Below are 23895 nucleotides of genomic sequence, written 5' to 3'. Positions count from 1 at the left end.
GGATCTGCCGCAGGGGATGTAGCCATCAGTGGGCATGGCCAAGTGCAATGAGAGTTGAGTAAGGCAGTGGCTGCTGGCTATGGCTCCTCATTAGTTTCTCACATCTCCCCTCTCCTTCTCTGCCATCTTTCCTTCATTGCCTTCTTCCAGATGCCTTGATTAGTGATACCTGCTTATAAATGGCCATATTTAGCTCTTATATGTATTTTTTAGATCATATGAACAATTGTAAGTATGCCAGCCAAATCCATGACTGGGGAGGGGGAGCTAAAGACAGGTTCTCTGCCATGATTTCTGTCCTCCTCAGACATGCGTCTGCCGAACCCCCTCACATAGATGATGCACACCGAACATGCTTGGTCGTAGGCGGCTTTCCTTGGGGTTCAAGTTACTCTTCCGTTCTGTGCTCCTGGCCTACCTCCTGACATCCAGCCCGCACACACAGAACCTCCACTCGCCCGTGTTCACCTTGGCATGGTGTTTCTATGGGGCTGGCAGAGAGGGCCTGCCTCCCAGGATCCCAGCCGCGTCTGCACCTCCTTCCGGACACAGCTCTGCAGCCAGAGCCTTCGGATCAGGCAGTCTGGTGCGGAGAAGCACCCGCATAGTCTAAGCCCAGCTTTGGCACCAGCTCTTGTTTAAAACGCTTTTGGGAGCTGCAAATGAAAACGTGCAGCTGGGACGTAGGTGGGAGGGCTCCGCATCCCGCCCCTCCGCTTCCCTTTCTCACCGTCCCCGCTGAAAGAGATCCATCTGCTTTCCTGATATTTTACATTTATGCTGAGTGCCAAACCTTGAGTCCCTGACCCTGTCCCCGACCCTGTCCTCGACTCTGTCCCCGGAGGTAAGCCGTGGGCCATGCGACTTGTGGCTAGTAGAAAACACAGCAACGAGTAGCCAGGGACAAGGGTCTCGGCCCTCAGGGAGGTGAGATGCTGGCCCTGTGTATGGTTCTGAGCAATGCAAGCGGGCGGCCTCGTACTGCCGTGCTGGATTCTAACAGCATCCCACATGGGTTTGAGATTTGCCTCTTGTTTCTTACTCATCATGCCTGCTTCCCACCTGGTGCCTGCCTGCCAGCTTGGCTTGGCATTGCACGACACAGGACACTCTGCAGCGTCACCTCTGTCCGAGAGGATAGAGTGGGTGCGGCATCCCTTGGCCTGAAGCTGTGGTCAGATTTGGGCCTCACATTGCGTAACTGAGCCTCCCAACTTAGTTGGAAGCCGCAGCCCATTGAGCAGACAGATCTTCCCGGAGAACATTGTTTTTGTTTCCATTTACAAAGATGGTATTTGTGGCCCGTGTTCTGAGTAAAGAAATTGCTCCTTCTTGGCTACATCGAGCTAAAAGTAGGTGTAAGGATGGGCATTGAGACATGATGGAAGATGACTCATCTCTGCCCGGACAATAAAGCGTAAAGAGACACCCTGCCCTCTCCCACCTGCCTTATAGAAGGCTAAAGGGGGATGGGCTAGCCTTGGCTAAAGGAGGATGGGCTAGCCTTGGCCCAGGCCAGTGGTATGAGTAGTGAATCCCAATCCCTAGGATCTCCTCCCCTAACAAAATGACTTCCCAATGATTCCCTAAGAGGATGCCATGGCTGCCTTCCCATCTCTCCCTCTGAGGTTCACTCTCAGTTACCTTGAGACATCTGAGAGACAATGTGAAGCCTTTGAATGTAACCTGGGGCCTCCCCAGTCGCCTCTGCTCTTTTCACCCATCAACCTCCACAAGGAGCCAGCGCACCATCATGACACGAGTAAAGGCTGCGCCACCTTGGGTGGCAGGCAAGGGGTCAATGCCCTGACCTTCCCTGGTCCTGCCATTCCACCTCCTCCCACATACCCAACTTTAGCCACCTCTGTCACCAGGGTCCACATTTTTGACATGAGTATTCAGAAGGGGACACTTTGGGCTCCTGCTGGGCCGGTCAAGTCCTTCCTGATGCATTGGATCACATAGACGGCTATGCTGGCTGGGGTGGAGGGGCCGTCTATATTCACACTCCGGTCCTATAAGCTACCAGCCAGACCTGGCCTCCAGTTGACTGAAATGGGGCAGTGGGGCAAGTGGGCAACTTCTGGGTCTGGTGGCAGGAGAACCCAGGCATGGAGGTTGCCTTCATCTTCCTCCCGAAGTGCTCTTGGGTTCTTGCCATGTACCTGCCCAGAGCACCGTGTATTCTAGAACCTCTCCCTGGCTTGTGTTTCTGTCATGGGGTAGGGGGCAGAAAGAATCTTTATCACTGCTAAGTCCAGGCATTGACCAGAATCCTGATCACCAAGCTACTTCCTTGTGTGTCTGCCCCATGCATTTTCCCCAAAGTACATGGACTCAGAAAAATCTCTGGGGCTGACCAAGTGGTGGGCAGGCACCCTGTCTGCCCCAGAGGTTTGCAGGACAATAGCGCTGTCCGCAGGTTGAGGAGTGACCAGGGTGTCCAACAGGTGAGACACGTGGAGAATCCTTGGCCTCAACTGCTCACTGCCACACTGGCTAAATCTGTCATGACCATGATGATCCGGTGAGGCGCACTTGGCTCAGTCACCAAGCCACCTAACCCTGTGCATAGCCAGCACATACACACATGCTGACAGCAGCATCCAGGACCACATAGCTGAGAAGATGGGTTTTTTAAAAAGGGCCATCAAGTTGGGAGTGGGGCAGGGACCCTCTCTGATGTGGATTGTCCCTTCAACAAGTAGATAAGGGCAAGAGGTTAGTTCAGACCTCTGAGGCCAGACAGGATCCAGGCTTTGGAAGCTGTAGGTCCTGGACCACCTGGCTGGAGACTTGAGGGCTGCCCCGAATGTTCTTCCATACTCCATGGCTGTCAGTCCTCTGCAGTGGCGGCAGCGGTGGCGGTGGCAGCAGCCACTGAGTGAAGACCCTCCCTCAGTGTTGTGTGAAGATGGCTCACAGGGGTTGGCAGAGTATGCCCCAGGGACCTCTCCAGGCTTTCTCTGCCTCCTGCCCTGCCACTGCCCAGCTCACCCAGCTTCGGGATTTACAGGGCTGAGCTTGGCTCCAGTGAGGCCCTCCGCTTCTTGGTAGAGAAACTGCCGAGGAGCAGTAACAGCAGCAACAGCAGCGTCCTCCACAAAGCCACACTGTTCTCGGCAAACCCTCCCAGGAGCGGGACGCATTTTTTTCAAGTGACTCAGCAGCACGCGGATGGGAAGGGCCGCACTTAAGGCCCTGGCATGAGCTCCGGCTGGCCCACAGCTGGGAAGGAAGGGGCGGGTTGGGCCATGGGCTTGGTTCCACCAGGCCTCGAAGGAGAGAGCCAGGGTCCTGGGCGGGCACGAGACAGCTGGAGGGGCTGGGCTTTCCTGGAGACTGCTGTAGCTTTCCTCTGCTCACTCATGTAGATGTGCCATCACCCTCCCCAAGAAGAGCCAAAGCAATGGGCAGGAAATGGAGATGGGAAAGCTGGTCTCCATGGAGACGGGTATCTAGCGGACAGCCACCCTCCTGCGCGTGCAAGCCTGCTAGAATCTGAGCGGTGGGCAGGGAGCCTGCTGCTAGGCAGGCCTGGCACGTTCCCAGGCACCAGTGCACGGTGTGGCCCAGAGCCGAATGCCCTGCAGTCCTCTGGTCAGAGCCTTGGAACCTCAGCCCCCTCCCCACCTAACCCTCAGCCACACCCATCCGCTTGCTTGCTCGCCTTGGCCTGAATTATTACAGCAGGCCTTGACCTCATCCTCAGTAGGCTCAGCCCTACCCCAGGGCTGGGGCCCTGTTTCTGCTTATGAAGGAATAGATGATCAGATTTGGGAGTTTCTGTGGGAGGGCCCGGTCTCAGCTGCTGATGCATGGAGGCAGTGCTGAACCCTGCTGCCCAGCACCGGACTGTTTTTAATTACTGAATGACAGCCCCCTTTTCCTTTTTAGGGAAATGATTGGGAAAGAATTTGGAGAAGGTCTTTTTCACTAACCAGAGTGGCTGGGCATGGAGGGCACAAAGGAGGGCTGAGCTCAGGGGGCGGAGGGCACCTCAAGGTGGCAGTAGTGGGAATGGTGACCACCCTGAGGCCAGAGACAGAAGGGAGAGCTGGAGACCTTGGTACCTAAGGATTTGTCAGGACCAAACCAGTTTTTCATCCCTTGGGACACCTGGATGCTCACCCATACCTGCGCTCCCACGTGCTGAAGTGTGTGGCCTCAGGACCTAGGAACCAGAGCAAGTCTTAGGACCCCAGAACACCAGGGCAAATCCCCTGTGTTAATCAACATCCCCCATCCGGAGTGGCTCCTCCAGCCACTGAGGTCAGCCTACTCAAAGGAACAAGGAAGGCCCATCCAAATCCTCCATGGCCCTGCTCAGGTCCCACAGCTCTTCAAGGACAGCATCTGGGACAACCTGACCATCTGATGGCAGCCATGTAGGACAACCTGACCATCTGATGGCAGCCGTGTAGGACAACCTGACCATCTGATGGCAGCCGTGTAGGACAACCTGACCATCTGATGGCAGCCGTGTAGGACAACCTGACCATCTGATGGCAGCCGTGTAGGACAAAGCCAGGAACTGTCTCCAGCTCACAGTGTCGAATTGGGGCAGTGAGCTATACTCCTCCTCTTCCTCCTGCTGACTTCCAGGGTTAAAGACACATTCATGCAGATTCAAAGGGCAGGTAGCATTTGCCAGGCTGACCAGCCATAACGCCTGTGATATCCACTCTAAAGGCCTAAGAAACTGATCCCAAAGCAGCAGCCCCAGAGTCTAAGTTATGATTGGAACTGGAACTTTGCTGGCTGAATTGAGGGTGTAAATGACAAGGCCGTGGCACCCTGTTTTCTGGGGGTGGGGGGCGGGGAGATTAACAAAGAGACCTTATAGCCCCTCCCACCCCTGACAGACTAAAAAAGGCCATCGGAGCCTCACGGGTTGGGTCTACCCTGGGACACAATAATGTTTCTTTTATGAGCCCTCTGAGCTGGTTGGCATGAACTCTACCCAAGAAGGAAAGAAATGGTGCAGCTGACCTTAGGAGGCCATGTGCAGTGGGGCCTGAAATTGCTGCATTTGCATCTATCTGTGGGGGGGATTCCCCCCACCTGGATGCTAGTAGTCTTAAAACAGTGTATCTCGGTCTTTGGTTGGCCCCAGTCTAGCTGCAGCATCCAGGAGTCTCCCAGCCCCTAATGATTTGGGCTGGCAGGGTCTCGGCAAATACAGAAGCTTGGCAAGGCTGGCTGTCATTCCATCTGGCTCCAAGGGAGAACAGCCCTGAACTAGCCTTCCTTGTTTTCTATAGCACCTTGCTGGCCCCATGTCACACACAGCAGAACCCTGAAGGATAGGGTGGCCTGGTTGTGACCCTCTGGTGACCCTGAGTGAATCTTTCCAGCCTCAGAGGACAGGTGTAGATACCTCCAGGACTGTTTGTGCTCAGTGTAGGAAGCCCAAACCCCAGAGAGGGAGCTAAGTGGGAGCCATCTACAGGATGTAAACATTTACATGGCATATGGGATTGTCCCAATAACAGGTGGGTGCCAGGAAGACTCTTGCAGGCAGCTTTCCTTCAGGTTATGACCCTTCAGTGGGCTACGGGCATGGTGTGAAGGAATGTCCCCAGTGCTGTATGGGCACTATAAAATCCAAAAGTGGTTGGCAAGCTGTGTGTGGTGGCACGCCTTTAATCCCACCCAACACTTGGGAGGCAGAAGCAGGAGGATCTCTGTGAGTTCAAAGCCAGCCTTGTTTACATAGTGTGAGTTCCAGGCCAGCCAGGGCTACACAGTGAGACCACCTCTTTGTACACACAGTGGTATTTATGAGCACGTCTTTAGGGCTCCGTGGGCCACGTGTTGGTGGCTCAGGGGACAGGCAGTTGCACCCTGGACAGGAGAGCCATGGTTCTGTTTGCCACAGTTGGGATCTGTGGGGTGCAATTGAGTCTTCCAGTTACCCTTTAGCCATGGCCATGGCCTCCAGGGTTTCTAGCAAGTTCCCTCACAGAGAAGATGCTGCAGGGCAGCCTAGCCTCTGTTGGCATCCCTGGGCAGTTGTGATTCCCAGGGCCCAAACACAGCCTGTCACCTCTGGCCCATCATTGTGACCTTCTCTGTCTTTTCCATCCCCTCCTGCTGGGTGTGCTGAGATTGTTTTTGCAGACTCCTCTAGGAGGAAGTGACATCACGTGGTATCCTCAGCTCAAGGGATGGGGGTAGGGGCTCTGCGGTTGTGTGTGCTTTGAATTAAGTCACCGCTTGTGCATTCCAGTAGCTTCTGGCAATGAATTTGTCAGCCAATGTAGCACTCCCAGATGGCAAACCCAGATGTTGGGTTAGCAGAAGAAAAAGAAGAAAAAGCAAATTTTGAGCTGCAGGGGCCAGGGACAGTGGTTGGGGCACAAAGCAGTTAAACAGGGGTCTCCTGCTGCTGTGTCCAGCTCTTTGGGTACGTAGAGGGGCATGGCGGATGTAGCTGGTCCCATCCTGGTGTCTGTCCCCAGCCTAGCATGTAAGTGCCCGGTCAACAGTCACCCATGCCTTGCTTTTAGTTCATCCCAAATTCTTGGAGCCTCTGCATTTTTCTATCCTTCAAATGGCCCAGGACTCGGGAAGGCTGTCCGTTCTGTGATGTGTTTTGTTTTGTTTTTCTTCTGCCACCCGGGAGGTCACCCCAGAGGTCACAGTGATGACTGCCTGTGTGTGTGTCTGTGTTTGTTGTGTGTGTGTATCGTGTATTTGTGTCTGTGTGTGTGAGTGTGTGTGTATGTATGTGTCTGTGAGTGTGTGTGTATGTGTGTGTGTATGTGTGTGCGTGTATGTCTGTGTATGTGTGTGTCTGTGTGTCTGTGTGTGCGTGTATGTCTGTGTATGTGTGTGTCTGTGTGTGTGTCTGTGTTTGTGTCTGTGTTTGTTGTGTGTGTGTATTGTGTATTTGTGTCTGTGTGTGTGAGTGTGTGTGTATGTGTGTGTCTGTGTGTGTGTCTGTGTTTGTTGTGTGTGTGTATTGTGTATTTGTGTCTGTGTGTGTGAGTGTGTGTGTATGTGTGTGTCTGTATGTGTGTGCGTGTATGTCTGTGTATGTGTGTGTGTCTGTATGTGTGTCTGTATGTGTGTGCGTGTATGTCTGTGTATGTGTGTCTGTGTGTCATGTGTGTGTGTCTGTGTGTGTGTCTGTGTGTTAGTATTGTGCTTCTAGAGAGTCTCTAGTTCCTTTCCTGTCCTTCCGTTTGCCCAATGCCTAGATCAGAGGCGTCCCCTAAGGCTGGGGCTGTGCAGGTTTTTACCGGCACGACTTTCTCATTTCCCTTCTCCGCGCACTGTTCTCACCAGGTGACAGCTCAGACAGGAGTCTGCTGCAGTCAACAGGGGCCCTGTCTCACAGGGACGCTAGAGAGAGGAACGTCCATCCAGCTTTTAACCCAGATCTGTGGTCAGGGCCCCCATGGCCAGCTAGAAACAGCCCAGTTGTCGGTGGAGAGTCTGCCGCCCCTGCCCCACCCCCCACGAGCATCCCCAGCCTTGCCCCAGTTAACTTTCCAGCCTGAAAACCATGTGTCTTCCCCAGACTCTCAGTCCACCCGTCCCTTCTCTTCTGCCCACAGTGCTGAGGCACAGTGAGCACGTAGCCGTATACCGTATAGCGTCCAGGCTTAGGAGCCCACCGGGCTGCCACGGGGCCAGGCCAGCGCTCCAGGTCCTTGTCACATAGGAGCAGTGAAACCTCCTCCCTGCCACAGTGTGTCCCTAGCACTAACCCTGTCCAGCACCTTATGACACAAGCTGGTGGCGTCTGTGTTGGAGGCACAGTCAATCGCGGTGTCCGAGCTCGTCTCTGCAGCGCCTTTCGCACACATCTTCACCCCTGACTGCTTCTCGGCTTTTTGGTTTGGATTGTGCCATGGACTCGTGTGCGTGTGGGGGGAGCTGGGGACTTCCTTCGTGCTATGGGAGAGCATGGAGCCTTTTGGCTGTTGGGAAGTCCCTGGCCTTATTTCCTGCTTGCATTTATTGGCGTTTGATGGTTTGTCCTGTGCTGAGACATGGTCTCCAGCAGCCCAGCACGCGAAGATTCCATGCATGTGCCACGTGCAGTTGTATGTGGTGGGACTTGGACTTAGGGCTTTGTGGATGTCACATAAACCTTCGCCCACTGAGCTACCGCCCCAGGCCTTAGGCCTTTGGAGCATTAGGCATTGTGGAGGGTAGTAGGCCACTACTGAGAAGCAAGGCTAGGATGTTCTCTAGACGGGTAGACAGAGTTGGATCGCTCGTTTGGGACCCCACCCCTCTCTGGTTTCTGAGTCTATGAGAATGCTATACAAAGAGCAAACACTGAACAGTGTTTACCTGTTGTGGTCACGCATGCGCATAAGCATTGCAGTGATGGTTGTATAGATTACATGTTAGGGACCAAGGACCATCCGCACCTGTCCTGCCATCCCGAGGCTGTCAGGGTCAGCCCGGTTCCATCAGGTTGGTGTTTTCTGATGTTCCCCGGCATGGCCTCTACCTGTTAGGACCTCTCAACAGACATGTGCACGGGTGTTAACAGCAGCATGTGTGGGAGGTGAGCAACACACCAGTCACTGCTGGAGGTTGCACTATGGTAGTTCTCCCAGCAGAGAGCTGGCGGCGGCATGTTGGGAAGATGAGATTTTCTGTTCTGAGGTGGAACATATCTGGGTATCCGAGCACGTGGGAGCCAGGGAGCAGGAGGGTTTAGGAAAGAGCATGGGCCAAGTGAAGTTGTAGAAGGCATAGCCCCTTGGCTGTCCTGGAACTAGCCGTGTAGATCAGGCTGGCCTCAAACTCAGAGATCCGTCTGCTTCTGCGTGTGCTATCTGGCTCAAGTTTTAAGAGAAGGCCTTTTGCAGGAAATCTTTATGGAGAAGGCACAGAACCAAGAGAGAGCCCTCTGTTCTGGGTGGCCTTCCAGGTGGGCGTTACTAGGTTGTGGCTGTTCGAGGTGAGGCTTAGGCTGGGAAACAGGAACCTGTGGCCAGGCCAGTGGTGACTCAACTGCACAGAAGGACCCAAGGACCAATGTTAATGGTTCTTGGAGCTGGGTGGGGCCTGGGCTGTGGTGTGAGACTGGCGAGGAGGGATCCAGAGTGCATTGGGGTCTCAGGAGCAGATGGCACTCCCATGTGCCCGGACCTCCCTGCCTTTGTGGGAAACAGTCCTGGCTAGAAGTTTCCAAGACTCAAGCTGACCGCTGGAGACTCTGAGCTGGGCTGTCTCTTCCTTGTCTCTGTTTAGCTCATGTGCCCAGTGACAGAACACTTGGCCAGAGTGGCTCTATCTACAGCACTGCCGTTTGAAGGGCAAAGCTTTTAAAGCCATTAAAACAGGCTTTGACCCAGGGAATAACCTGAAGTAAAGAAGGGCCCCACCCTGCCCCGCCCTGCCCTGCCACACCCTGCCCTGCCACACCACGCCACGCCCTGCCCTGCCCCGCCCTGCTCATGGCAGGACCTGCTGCTCCTCAGAGGTAGGGTTTCTGGGGAGGGACTAGGGATATAATTCCTAAAAGTCTTGTTAGGCATGACCAGGCTCCATAACATTCTGGAACTTTCCTGGACCCTCTTCCCACTACCTCGTAAGACTGATGCTCGGGATACACTCCCTACAGGACCTGCTTTCTTCCCATCTGTGTCAAAGGCTTACGAGCCACAGTAGTGTTACTAACCAGATCCATAGCCTGCGTAATATGCCCCCTTAACTCCACGTCTGTCACACACCTCCTACAATATGTGTTACAGAAAGCCACGTGTGGTGGCATGCGCTTGCAATCCCAGAACTGGGAAGGAAAAGGCAGGATGAACGCAGAGGCTTGCTGGCCAGCCTAGCCTACTGTCAGCTTCAGGCCAGTGAGGTGGCTCAGTGTGCTTGCTGCCATGCCTGCCCACTTCCATGCCTGGAACCCACATGGTGGAAAGAGAGTTGACTCCCACTGTCCTCTGACTTAGACATAATGACTGTAGCATGCAACGTGCAACCCCTGCCCACCCCAATAAAGCAAACTGTAAAAAAAAATCCAACCCCCCAAAAAGCAGATGTCACCTGAAAAACAAAGTTGTCCTCTGATCTTCGCATGCAAGCCCCGCAGGACATTTCACAGGGAAACCTCTTTCTTCTGTGTGGCTAGGGAGGAGACCTAGGCCTTCCTGCATGCTAGGCAGCTGCTCCACTCAGAGCTGTACTCTGGGAGCAGAGTCCCCAGATCTGTTAAAACCAGGCTCCTTTGAGGTAGATGAGTGTGCACCTGCTCCAGCCCCCAATGCCTGTTTGAGGATGAAGTGCTGGCTTGTCCCCAGCCCTACGTGCAGGAGCAGGACTGCCACCAATTAGCAGGAAGAATCAGACCCAAGGCCACAGGCTGCAGCTCCCAGCCACCTGGGCAGGGGCTCCGAGCCTCTGTGTTTGCCCTTGTCAACAACGGATTCAATGGGAATTTGGGGGTTTGTTTTTGTTTTGGGTTTGTTTTGTTTTCTTTGGGATGGAGTCTCACTTTGTAGCCCCTTGCTGACCTGGAACTCACTATGTAGACAAGGCTGGCCTTGAACTCACAGACATCCACCTGCCTCTGTGCCCTGCCAAGAGCCAGAGTTAAAGGCATGTGTCACAACACCCAGCTTTTTGGTTTTCAGTTTTGTCTTTTGAGCCAGGGTTTCATTAGCCTAGGCTGGCCTTGACATTCTAAGCCTCCTGACTTTACCTCCCAAGGGCTGGTAAGGTGTGTACCACTGTGCCCAGTTTTTTGTTTGTTTGTTTGTTTTTGCTTTGTTTTTCGAGACAGGATTGCTCTGTGTAGCCTTGGCTGTCCTGAATGTACTTTGTAGACCAGACCGGCCTCGAACTCACAGAGATCCACCTGCCTATGCCTCCCGGGTGATGGGATTACAGGCGTGCATTTACAGGCGTGCGCCACAGTACCTGGCCTGTGCCCAGTTTTATATGGTGCTCTGTGCTAGAGATGGAACGCAAGCGTTGGTGCGGACCAGGCAAGCACTGAGCCACATCCCAGCCACAGCGAGAAACTCTTGCTGACAACCCCAGCATGGAAAGCCGCAGAGCCTCCTCTCCTTGCTGGGCCAGCCAGGAGTCCTCTGGCCCCTCAGGTTACAGCCGATTAGGCAACAGGCTCGCCTCCTCCAGCGCCTCCCGTAGAGCAGAGCCCACCCTGGTCCTGGGCCCTCTCCTCACACGTGTGTGTCTCTCTGTGTTTTTGCAGTGATCAGGGCCAAAGCAGTGAGCGAGAAGGAGGTGGACTCCGGGAATGACATCTACGGCAACCCCATCAAGAGGATTCAGTATGAGATCAAGCAGATAAAGGTAGGCTTGACTGCACGAGGGACTCAGGGGGCGGGGACTCAGGGGGCGGGGACGCAGGGGGCGGGGACGCAGGGGGGGGGGACGCAGGGGGCGGGGTCCTGGAACGCCACTCAGCCACCCTGGGCCGAAAAGCTGAGTTGTCAAGTCACAAACAAGTCCAGTTCTCCTTAAGCCACCAGAACAGGAAAAGCTGGGCGGAAATGTTAAGTTCCCAGCTGTCTTAGTCACTGTCCAATGCTGTGAGGAAACAGCAGGACCAAGGCAACTCTCGTAAAAGAAAGTATTTCATTGGGGGGGGAGGGCGTTCTTACAGTTTCAGAGGTTTAGTGGGTGATCGTCGCTGTTGAGAGCAAGCATGGCCCCAAGACAGTAGCTGAGAGCTTTACATCCTGCTCCAAAGGCAGCGGGCGGATGGAGAGAGACACCAGGCCTGGCATGGGCATTTGAAGCCTCAAAGCCCACCCCTAGTAACACATCTTCTGATAAGGCCACACCCCGTAATCCTTCTCAAACAGTTCCGCCAGCTAAGGATGAAGCATTTAAATATCTGAGCCTATGGGACCATTTTCATTGAAACCGGCACATGCTCTCTTGATTTTGCTGGGTGACCAGCTGGGGAGTAGCAACGCTGTAAGAGGATGAGCCTGGCAGGCAGATGTGCTCAGGGGTAGCTTTTTTGACTGTGCTGGGTCACTTACTGAGAAGGTATCCCAGCTGGTGGACAGGGCTGTGGTGAGGGACCTCAGACAGCAGCAATGGTGGCTGTGGTGGTGTCTGCTAGTATGGTCAGAGTACTTTCCATGTTGGGACAAATGCAAAGAAACCCACGTTTGAGGGGGGGAGAGGGGGAGGGGAGAGGTGCTGTGGCTTAGTTGGTAGAGCGCTTGCCTAGCACGCATGAAGTTCCAAGTTTGATCCCCAGCGTTGTAAAACTGGGTGAGGTCGTGCTGTGATGGTTGGCATTTCTGACTGGGTGTTCAAACAAAGACACTGGCTCCTCCGGTGTTAAGGACAGCTTTGCCACACCTCGGTGGTTGTGTCACCTCAAGGGGATGACTAGCCTTTCATTACCAAAGTCTCTCTATGAGGCAGAGAAGCAGTGGCCTTTCATAACGTCTTCATTGCTTAATGCCAAGGAAGTTACTCTGGCCCCTTGGTGTGGCATCATTTATGACACATGAGGAGACTGTCACCCTTGCAGCCTTCCTTCCTGCAGGGCTAGAGAGAAGCTCCCCACAGCTGCTTTGTCTCGACAGTCACTGGAGAGGGACTGCTCGGTGGTTTAAGAGCGAGCAGAGTTTGGGTCCCAGCACGTGTCAGGCAGCTCACAGTTGCCTGCGTCTCCAGCTTGAGGGGCATCCAGTGTCCTCTTCTGGCTTCCGAGGGCACCTCCATGCCCATGTCCACAGAGACACAGACACAAACAGCTCATGTAGCTAGAAATAATATTAATCTGTGGAACTCAAAGGAAGGAAAGGGGGGAGGGAGGAAGAGACAAAAATAAAAATAAAAACCTTGGGGCTAGAGATATGCTTAGAGGTTAAGAGCACTGTCTGCTCTTCCAAAGGTTCAGAGTTCAATTCCCAGCAACCACTTGGTGGCTCACAACCATCTACAATGAGATCTGGTGCCCTCTTCTGGTGTTAATGTGTATGTAGGTAGAACACTGTATAATAAATAAATAAACAAATAAATCTTTAAATAAAAGCTAAAAACCTTTTTCTGGAGTGATAGGACGGGATGGAGTAAGAGAAAAAGTGGGAACACCCCCCCCCCACATTTAGGTGCTGGGAACTGTCTTCCTCAGCAGGGCAGTAGGTACACCCTTGTAGAGCCGAAGCGAGTAAGACATTGAGAAATCAAGCCCTCCCCTGACCCTGGGGTTCTGTTCTGGTTCCTTCTTTTGTCGTGGTGGCCAGAGCTTTGCCCAAATCTCTGGAAATAAACAGGGTGTTTAGTACAAGCCTATAAAACCGCCATCCTGGCTGAGGCAGGAGAATGGAGAATTCCTGTCCAAGCCTGGCTACAATGTGAGGCTTTTGTGTCAGGGAGGAAAAAAACTCCTGGAAGTAGGGCTGGGGTGTAAATTCGTGGGCTCAAGGCCCCAGGTTTAATGCGGAAGGTGGGGAGGAGTGGTGGGGTAAAGGAAGATCAAAAGAAAAGGAAAAATCCCCAGCAAACAAATGACCCCATTCCTGGGAACAGCCAAAGATGGGGCCCTCTGTGAGAATCTCTAGAACTTATGGGGAAGTTCTGAAATGACCTCGTGTGAAGAAATGTCCTTAGAGAAACTGTGCTCACCTGCTGAGATCTGCCTGCGCCCTCAGCATGACCTGAGCACCTTCACAAAAACAGTGGTGGCTTGTGAATCCCTGTGAGGTGCCTGCCTGTTTACCCCTCTGCGCACCTTTGCCGGGAGGTGGGGTGGGGGCGTGCCTTGGTGCAGCCGTGTATCCCTGTTCCCATCAAGCTCTGGTTGGGAGCCACACCTCTGCTTACACCCGCCCTCCTGTATTTTGCAGATGTTCAAAGGACCTGAAAAAGACATCGAGTTTATCTACACGGCCCCCTCCTCAGCAGTGTGCGGGGTATCGCTGGACGTTGGAGGAAAGAAGGAATATCTCATTGCAGGTGTGTAGGAGCTCAGCCTTACCGGCTAAGTGATGGTGGTACCCTAACAGAGACTCCCCATGGCGTAGTCCCTAAGGAATCAGCTTACCACACTGCCCTCTAGGGGCCAACCAGCCAAATTGCACTGGCTGATACCCCTGGTCCAGGATGCTGTAGGGGAGTGGCCTTTGTCTTGCCAGCCCCTTCTTCCAGAGATACCCACAGGTCCTCACCTATACAGGAGCCACATTCCTGGGCGGGACCAGCATCAGTTTCTTCCCTGGGCACTAGCTGGGAGGCAGGGGACTTCCCATTTCTCCACAGAGATTGTACAAGTCCTCTGCCTTGATGTCATAAAAGTGTTCTCATGTGTTGCTGTGTGTTGCTGTGGCCGGGCGTGGTGGCACACGCCTTTAATCCCAGCAGAGGTAGGCTGATCTCTGTGAGTTCGAGGCCAGCCTGATCTACAAGGCAAGTCCAAGACAGCCAGGGCTACACGGAGAAACCCTATCTCAAAAAATGCCTTAAAAAAAAAAAAAAAAAGATGTTGCCATGATTTCCCCAGGACAGATTTGCCCCCCAGTACAGTGACCAGCATGGGGTCCCCTGGCAGCACCTGGCAGGAGCCGGTAGTTATGAGCTGATTGGTATCATATTGGCAGCTTAAACCCAGCCAGAGTGGGGGCATTTCTGGCCCAGCTGCTCTTTCCTCATTTCTCTCATCAGCTACTGCAGAGAGAGCCTTTTCCTCCTAGGAGAGCCTGACGGGAGAGATTCCTCAGCGCAGCCCTGCAGCACCCCTGCTGGCTCTACCCAGTCATTCTTTAAAAAAAAAAAAAAAAAAAAAAAAGGATTTATTTTTATGTGTATGGTGTTTTGCCTGCTTTGCTGCCCACCAGGATTCTCCACAGCCTGTGACACGCCAGATGCCCAGGCTGTAACCAGTCCAAGTTAAAGAAAATCTATGGCTGGAGTCTCTCCTCGGGGGAATCCATGTGTGGTCAGGGCTATGAGCCAAGTTCCCTGACAAGGGCCAGAAGTTGCCAGTAGCTGGCTAGTGCATTGTGAGAGGGGTGTACCTCAGGAGCCAGACATGGCCATGTCCCATGCACATGGACCCTGCCGGCTATTTTTACCTGCCAGAGCCAGACCTGTCAGTCAGGCCTGCTTATTTGGCTATCCCAAGCACAGTCTCTGCTTCCTGTTCTGTGAGATAGAAACCAGCTCACTGGACCTTTAAGGGGCTTCTGGGCCGACAGCCTACGGATAGGTAAGCCATGACTTGCTATCAGTGACTGGTACAAGTGACTGCTGCAACAGGGTCAAGCTCCTGCTCCATGCCTCAGGCCCTGACAGTGCAAGGAAGCTGCAGGAGGCCTGAGCAAAGGGGAGGGAGGGGCCTTACAGGGCAGCCGTCTGACGGTCATTGCTGGGGCTGCCCTGTTTTGCCACCATCCACATCGGCCATCGTAGCTTCTTGCACACACCATCTGTTTTGTCCCATCCATACCACACCCATGCTTGTTCGCTTCTCCTCTGTCTTAGGAGAATCCCACACAGGTAGCATGACACAAGTGTTCTAGGCCTGCTAAGACCCGACTCCACTGTAGCTCCAGGTATACTGTAGAGGGAAAGTCTCCAAAGTCACTTAGTAGCCAGGTGCCTGTCATCCCAGACTACATCACACTTGAAGCCCCAGACACACGGACACACTTTAGTCTCCTGACTGGCCCCAGAGCGTAATGTCAATAAAAGACACTTAAATATGCTGCATGCCGTCTTTAAAACCGCACTGGCGTAGTTGGGTATAGTGGCACATGTCTTTAGTCCTGGCACTTGGGAGGCAGAGGCAGGCATCTGTGAGCTCAAGGACAGCCAGGTCCTACACAGTGAGATCTCATCTCAGCAAAGCCAAGCAAACGAACAGCAACAAAAAGAATACCCCCAAAACCGCTGCAGTATCCAGGCCAACGAGATAGCTCAGTGGGCAAAGGCACTGGCCACTAAGCCTGACAACCTGAGTTGTCTTCTGACCTACACGCACACTCACCCAGACACACAAAGTAAGTGAAAGTAGCAAAGCCCACAGAACCGAGCGTGCCTCTGTAGCTGTGCCGAGCCGTTGCCGTCTACTCCAGCACAGTGTCGCCTCCCCAAGCCCCACGCCTGCCTCACCGGCCCAGAGCGCCTTGTTCCTTGGCTTGCCCGAGGCCCCTGGGTCCGCGCCCCTACCTTCTGTAAACGTGCTGTTCTAGGGACCTCCAGGGTCCAGCAGGTGTTATATCCTTTTGTGGCAGCTTATTTTACTGAGCATGATGTCAGGTTTGTTCATGTTATAGCCGGTATATGACTTGCCTCCCCTTTTATATATATGTGCACACACATAATACACATATACACATGTGCATATAAGCACATGCATAAGTACATGAATACACACACAAATGCATATACACACAATACATATACACACATGCATACATACACATGCACGGACACATGCACACACATATATACACACATATATACACACACACATATGTACATACATACTACGTAAACAATGCACACATACATATATGTTCATATCCATGTACGTACATACACATTCACAAATACACAGCCATATACTCATCCATACACACACATGCATGTGCACGTACATACACACATATACACACACACATATACATGCCCATATACACATGCACACACACACACATATACACACATATACATGCCCATATACACATGCACACACACACACACATACACACATATACATGCCCATATACACATGCACACACACACACAATACACACACATGCCCATATACACATGCACACACACACATATACACACACATACATGCCCATATACACATGCACACACACACACATATACACACATATACATGCCCATATACACATGCACACACACACACATATACACACACATACATGCCCATATACACATGCACACACACACATATACACACACATACATGCCCATATACACATGCACACACACACACATATACACACACATACATGCCCATATACACATGCACACACACACATACACACACACATACATGCCCATATACACATGCACACACACACATATACACACACATACATGCCCATATACACATGCACACACACACACATATACACACATATACACACATATACATGCCCATATACACATGCACACACACACATATACACACATATACACACACATACATGCCCATATACACATGCACACACACACACATACACACACATACATGCCCATATACACATGCACACACACACACATACACACACACATACATGCCCATATACACATGCACACACACACACATACACACATATACATGCCCATATACACATGCACACACACACACATACACACACATACATGCCCATATACATATGCATATATATTTGTGTGCACACACACACATATACATACACATACATGCCCATATACACACATACACATGCATGCACACACATACACATGCATGCACACATGCGTACACACACATACACATGCATGCACACATGCGTACACACACATACACATGCATGCACACATGCGTACACACACATACACATGCATGCACACATGCGTACACACACATACACATGCATGCACACATGCGTACACACACATACACATGCATGCACACATGCGTACACACACACACACATGCATGCATATATACGTATACACATTCACACACATATAGATACACACACATATAATATACATATATGCATATATACACATATATTTGGGTATGGAATCCAAGGCCTTAGACACGCTATGCCAGGGCTCTAGTACTGAGTTTTGGGGTAGTTGGGGTTGAGTTTGTTTTTTGTTTTTTGTTTTTATAGACAGGGTTTCTCTGTGTTAGCCTTGACTGTCCTGAAACTCTCTTTGTAGCCCAGGCTGGCCCAGAACTCATAGAGATCCACCTGCCTCTGCCTCCCTGAGGGCTGGGATTACAGGTGTGTGATGTGTAATTTTGTGAGATTTCTTCCCTGAATCTGACAAGTGGTCTCCTATCTCTGATGTCACCATTAGCTTCGCAACTCAGACGCCGCGTCACGTCTGAAATGAAGCAGTTGAAGGCTTCCGTGGCGAAGGGGATTAACTACACTTCCACTTATTTCACTTAGCACGTGCACATGCACCCGTATGATGGCATCTGAGTGGAAGCCGTAGAGAACTTGAGAGAGTCAGCACTCACCTCCTACAGTGCAGGTCCTGGGGCTTGAACTCAGGTCAGCAGGTTTGGCAGCAAGGGCGCTTATACACTGGGTGTGGCCCAACGGAGGGGAACTGAAGATGCTGAGAGGTCTCGTGTTTTGTGGCAGGTGGGCCACGTGCCCAGGTGCTGCCTCTGCAGACACATCTGCTTGGGTTTGAACTGGTAGCCAACACCCGACAAGCCAGTGTCCTTGGCCCAGTGGCCTGAATTACCAGCGCCTCTCTAGCCTGTGGTGGGTGGCTGTTGTCATATAGAAGTGACAGATGGCAGAGACACTGGGCACCTTTACCAGGGCCTACTCCACATTCACAAATAAGTGTGTTTCATAAGTGCAAGAGAAATCCTGTCTCAAAAAAAGCCACGTGCAGTGGCATACACCTGTAATCCCAGCACTAAGGAGGCAGAGGCAGGTGGATTGCTGTGAGTTTGAGGCCAGCATGGTCTTCAAAGTGAGTCCAGGAAAGTCAAGGCTACACAGAGAAACCCTGTCTCGGGGGAAAAAAAAAAAGCCACTCTGTGGGGACTGGGGAGATGGGTCCACTGGTAATGCCCTTAAGTTCAAGCCCCAGGAGCCCATGACAACTGGGCATGGCCGCACATGCCTGTGACTCTAGTGGCAGGAGATCCCTACAGCTCACTGACAGCCAGGCTAGCTGAATTGGTAAACTATGCTCAGTGAGAGACCCTGTCTCAAGAAATAAGATGCTGAGCAATTGGAGGACACATCCAACATGGACCTCTAGTCCACACACACATACACACCACATATGCAAACACATATGAACATGTGCACATCCGTATAACACACATGCACATACCACGTACTCAAGCACATATGAACATCTACACATGCATATAATACACCGTGCATACAAATATGTACCACACACACACACACACACACACAGAGCCATTCTTAGACTGTTTACAGATGGCAGTGTGCTGCTTAGGATAGCCAGAGATTTTTCTCTTGCCTCTTTTGGCCTCTCCCCGTGAGGCCTGTTCTCTGGGACAGCTCAGTGCAGATTGTGTCTGCCCGCAGGCCAGCTGCTCCGCCACTCGGGGTACACGTCTCATTATCCTCTTGGGATTGGGGCCAGGCATGAGGTACGATGTCCAAACAAACAAAAAACCCTCTCTAATCTTTCTCTTTTTGGGCTTGGCCGGATCATTCCAGATTTGTGTCTTTATTTCCCAAGGCGCAGAAGCCATTTCCTGTTCTTTAGAGTCAGGACAGGCCTTTATCCAGGGCCTATCCAGCAATCACGTGGCCCCACAAACTGCCCAGCCCAGCCAGCTGGCTGTGGACGCCTCGTCCTCCCAGCCTGATGATTCAGCCCCACGTGTGGACGTGCATAGATTTTTCCCCCTGTAATTTTCTTTTATGTTTCCCTCTCCTGAAAGGAAAAGTAAACATACAACCAGAAACATTTTAATTAATTCCTGTCCTTCTGTACCCAACACTTGCGCTTTGCCTTTTCCCAAGTTAGCACATTTCAACATGTGCCATGTGAGCCCAACCAAGTGGGATTATGCTAAAAAGGACTTCTTTTTATTAGTGTTCACTAATTGTACAAATAATGGGCGGTCTTCAAGATGGCTCAGACGGTGAGGGCACTTGCCAAAGACACCCGATGGTGAGAGTTCAACCCCCGAACCCCTGTAAAAGGCAAAGAAGAGACAAAGTGCTCACTGACTTCCACATGTGCACTGTCATGTGTAGGAATGCTCACATCCCCTCACCCATCGTCCACACTATAAATATTTAAACATGAATCACTGTGACGTTTTTATACACAGATGCACTGTGCGTTAATCTGGGGCTATTAAGAGTGATTGCTGTCTGGTGCCTCACATGTGACCATGTCCCCTGGAGGGGGAGACCTGGTGGCACTCAGAGGAAGGACAGCAGGTAGCCAAGAAGAGACTTGATACCCTATGAGCATATACAGGGGGAGGTAATCCCCCTCAGGAACAGTCATAGGGGAGGGGAATAATGGGAAAATGGGAGGGGGGAGGAATGGGAGGATACAAGGGATGGGATAGACATTGAGATGTAACAAGAATAAATTAATAAAAAAATAAAAAAATAAAAAAATAAAAAAAGAGTGATTGCTGTACGGCCATAAGGACCTGAGTTCAGATCCTAGTACCCATGTAAAAAGCCAGGCGTGGTCTCACATATGTGGGGCGGGGGAACGTGGTCTCACATATGTGGGTGTGGCAGCTGCAGATGAGGAAATGGGGAGCCCCTGGCCTTCTTGGTTGTACCTCCTAAATCTTCTTCATTGAGCATTTTTTTAGTTTCCACCTCTAACGTAATAAAATGTCCTTACAACGCTGGGCTAGTGGCGCACACCTTTAATCCCAGCACTCGGGAGGCAGAGGCAGGTGGAGCTCTGAATTCGAAGCCAGCCTGGTCTACAAAGTGAGTTCCAGGGCAGCCAAGGCTACACAGAGAAGCCCTGTCTTGAAAAACCAAAACCAAGCAACCAATGAACAAACAGACACCTCAGAGTAGTCTAGCCATGGTGTTGTTTGAGCTTCCCCCTCAACACCCAGAGCGGGACCTGGAAGCAGGAGGAGGAGACGTGTCCCTCACACTGAGCCTGGTGACTCTCCCCACAGGGAAGGCAGAAGGAGATGGCAAGATGCACATCACCCTCTGTGACTTCATTGTGCCCTGGGACACGCTGAGCACCACGCAGAAGAAGAGCCTGAACCACAGATACCAGATGGGCTGTGAGTGCAAGGTGAGCAGAGCTGCGTCCCCACCCCCTCCCGGCTTTGCCTTCCCTGGGTCTCCAGGCAGAACACTGGGGATGGATGGGGCCTCGTCTTCCCAGCCCCTCAGGATACGGAGTCCTGACTTTGGGATGGACCCTGGGAGGTAAGGGAGTTAGTTAGGCAACCTGGCTAAATACAAAGCTTTTGGCACCTGGTCCCTCAAAGAACCTTGTGCTTTGCCCCTGGAAAGGAATCTTTGGAAGATAAGAGCATGTGGGGTCGGATAAAGTATACTAATCAAACCTTGTGCCTGGCAGCTTCGAAGAAGAAAAGCTCCAGGAGCCGGGGGGCTTTTGTGGGGAGAACAGAGTCCTGGAAATATTTCCCTACTGTGTACAGGTGTAAACATTGTGTGTCCAAGGGTGTAGGCATTGCTCCCAACATTGAGTAGAGACTCATGTGAGTGTGGCGTTGAGAGTGCTGGGGACATTTGCCTGTCATCTCAGAGCCTGCCCAGAGGTGGAACTGGGCAGAGTTGTAGATGCATACCTGCTTAGATGTGACAAAAAAAGGTGAGATTTATCCCCAGATTTGGGGGTTGTGTCAACTGCAAGGAACCATTGTGTCCACAGTCCTGATGCTCTTTCCCTCACCAGTGCCAGATGCATCACTGGGGTAGCCAGCACCCCTCCTGTTGCCTGGAGTGAGTCTGGAACTGGGAGTTGGCAGCAGAGTGTTGTCCCATAGGCCTGTGGTAGCTGACAGTTTTTTAATGCTGTCTCCTCACCTTCTGGCTGGTGCTACCCATCACTTGGTTACCAAAGATGCGATTCCAAGCACAGGTGTCCAGCCAAATGCAGGCCAAGCGTGGCTCCAAGGTGCCTGGCACCTCAAAAGCAAATACTACTGGGCGTGCTTGTACACTACATTTGGGAGGCTAAGTCAGGAGAATTGCTGAGTTTGAAATGAATCTGAACCATACAGTGAGTTCCTTGCCAGACTGGGCTATAGAGATACTGCCAAAAAGAAAACAAGAACCCGCAGGCAGGGAAGTAGCTCAGCTGACAGGTCTTGCTAGCACATCTGAAGCCATGTTTTGTCTCTAGCACCACATAAAGCACGTGTGGTTCCTGTAATCTCAACGTTTGGGAAATGGGAGCAGTCAGTCCTTTGTTTACATAGCAACTTCTAGGCCAACCTGGGATACATGAGATTCTGTCTCAAGAACAAACAGGCCAAAACCTAAGCTTCTTCCTTCATCTCTGTGTGGCTGGAGGTGGACACTCTTGAAGCTCCATAATCTTTTGTCAAGAAGCTAATCCCAAGCAGATGCTTTAGAACAAGTGTGGGGATTGTTTGGTCCTAATCTGTCTTCCAGTGTAAGCCCTTTGGTTTTTGTTTTGTTTTGTTTTTTGGTTTTCTGAGACAGGGTCTCTCTGTGTAGCCTTGGCTGTCCTGGACTTGCTTTGTAGACCAGGCTGGCCTCGAACTCACAGTGATCTGCCTGTGATCTGCCTCCCAAGTGCTGGGATTAAAGACGTGCACCACTACCACACCTGGCAGTGCAAGCCCTTTGTGGTGACTATACTTTCAGAAGAGCCCAAGCTGAAACCATCCCCTGGGGGAAAAAAAAGGTAGACCAGATAGCCCAAAGCAGAGGCGCAGCTGTCACACCAGGGCTATATAAACAGTTAGATGCAGAGGCCATTGTATGCACATGCCTCCCCCAGGAGTGTCCTCAGCTACAGTATGGGGACATGGGACTCAGCAGGACTGCTGTCCTTGGACACCTTCAGTAGGTTGTGTTCTGGAGGTACTGCAACTGCCCTTGGCCCCACCTGTTCCTTGGTCCAAACTAACACTTCCTGCATGTGTCTCCCAGATCACGCGCTGCCCCATGATCCCGTGCTACATCTCCTCCCCGGATGAGTGCCTCTGGATGGACTGGGTCACGGAGAAGAGCATCAACGGGCACCAGGCCAAGTTCTTCGCCTGCATCAAGAGAAGTGACGGCTCTTGCGCGTGGTACCGCGGGGCGGCACCCCCCAAGCAGGAGTTTCTTGACATCGAGGACCCATAAGCAGGCTGGCAGAGCCCCCTGCGGCCAATTGAAAAGCCTCTGAAGGTTTAGACTGGTCCAGCTCTGACATCCCCTCCTGGAAACAGCATGAATAAAACATCAATCATCCAAGTGGGTTCACGCTAGTGTGATTCTGCACACCTCTTCCCCCCCGCCCCCCATTTTCCCTAAACATGGTAGTGGGTCTGGAGGGCCAGGTGGGCCAGGGTCCCTGCCACACCCCCTCCCTCTGCCAGCCTGAGCACTGTGTGTTGTGTCTCAGTCTCTGATCCTTGGCACTGTCACATATAGCAGACAGGTGGCATTTAAGGGTCCCCTAGCCCTGATGGGGCACAGCCTGGGAATGTGCATTTTGCAGAAATTCTTGAAGGTTGTTGTAAGACTGTGTAGCCGGCCTACCAGATCCTTTTCATCCTGAGAGGGACATGTCCCTCATTTTCTGCAGTGGCCACCCCTCTGGCCCTAGATCTCTGGCCCTTGCAAGTGCTCCCTGGCCCCGTCTCTCCTGTACCTGGTATGGACTCCCAGCACCGGGGACTCCCTCAAATTCAAGAGTACCCTCCAGCCAGCGGATTGTTTGTCTAGGAGCCCCAGTCAGCCCCATGAGTCCACGGAGAACGGGCCCTCCCCTCCCGCATCTCCACTCATACCCTAATGGGGATCTGTGAGGTTTCATTCTGGGGGCAGGCATCTGTGGTGAGGGGCGCTTGGCTGTCCTTGTAGACACCCCCATGCTTCTTAAGCTATTCTGAACCCCTTTCCAGGCTTCAGGCGTCTGGGTTGAGCAGCACAGCTCTGCTCTCTGGAGCATCATGCCCTGCCACTATTGGGGTGCTGGCAGCATTACCTTTTTTTGCACGAGCTGAACATGTAAAAGGCCAGTCCTTCTAGGCCA

The 23895-nt window shown here is 52.1% G+C and overlaps 1 protein-coding gene across 1 annotated transcript in view; it reads left to right on the top strand.

The window, feature by feature from the left end:
- The window catches only part of Timp2 (TIMP metallopeptidase inhibitor 2), a 47197-nt gene extending 24086 nt beyond the window's left edge, over window positions 1-23111 (top strand). The window contains exons 2-5 of the mRNA XM_051159152.1: window positions 11198-11298; window positions 13821-13929; window positions 20822-20946; window positions 22803-23111. Coding sequence (XP_051015109.1) covers window positions 11198-11298; window positions 13821-13929; window positions 20822-20946; window positions 22803-23000 — 533 coding nt within the window. The 3' untranslated portion in view covers window positions 23001-23111. The remainder of the gene's footprint in view (window positions 1-11197; window positions 11299-13820; window positions 13930-20821; window positions 20947-22802) is intronic.
- The last annotated feature ends 784 nt before the right edge of the window (window positions 23112-23895 follow it).

This window comes from Acomys russatus, chromosome 16 (assembly GCF_903995435.1).
Source record: "Acomys russatus chromosome 16, mAcoRus1.1, whole genome shotgun sequence".
Taxonomy (NCBI): Eukaryota; Metazoa; Chordata; class Mammalia; order Rodentia; family Muridae; genus Acomys; species Acomys russatus.
Note: the sequence above shows the minus strand (reverse complement) of the source record. Positions and strands in the feature narration are given on the sequence as shown.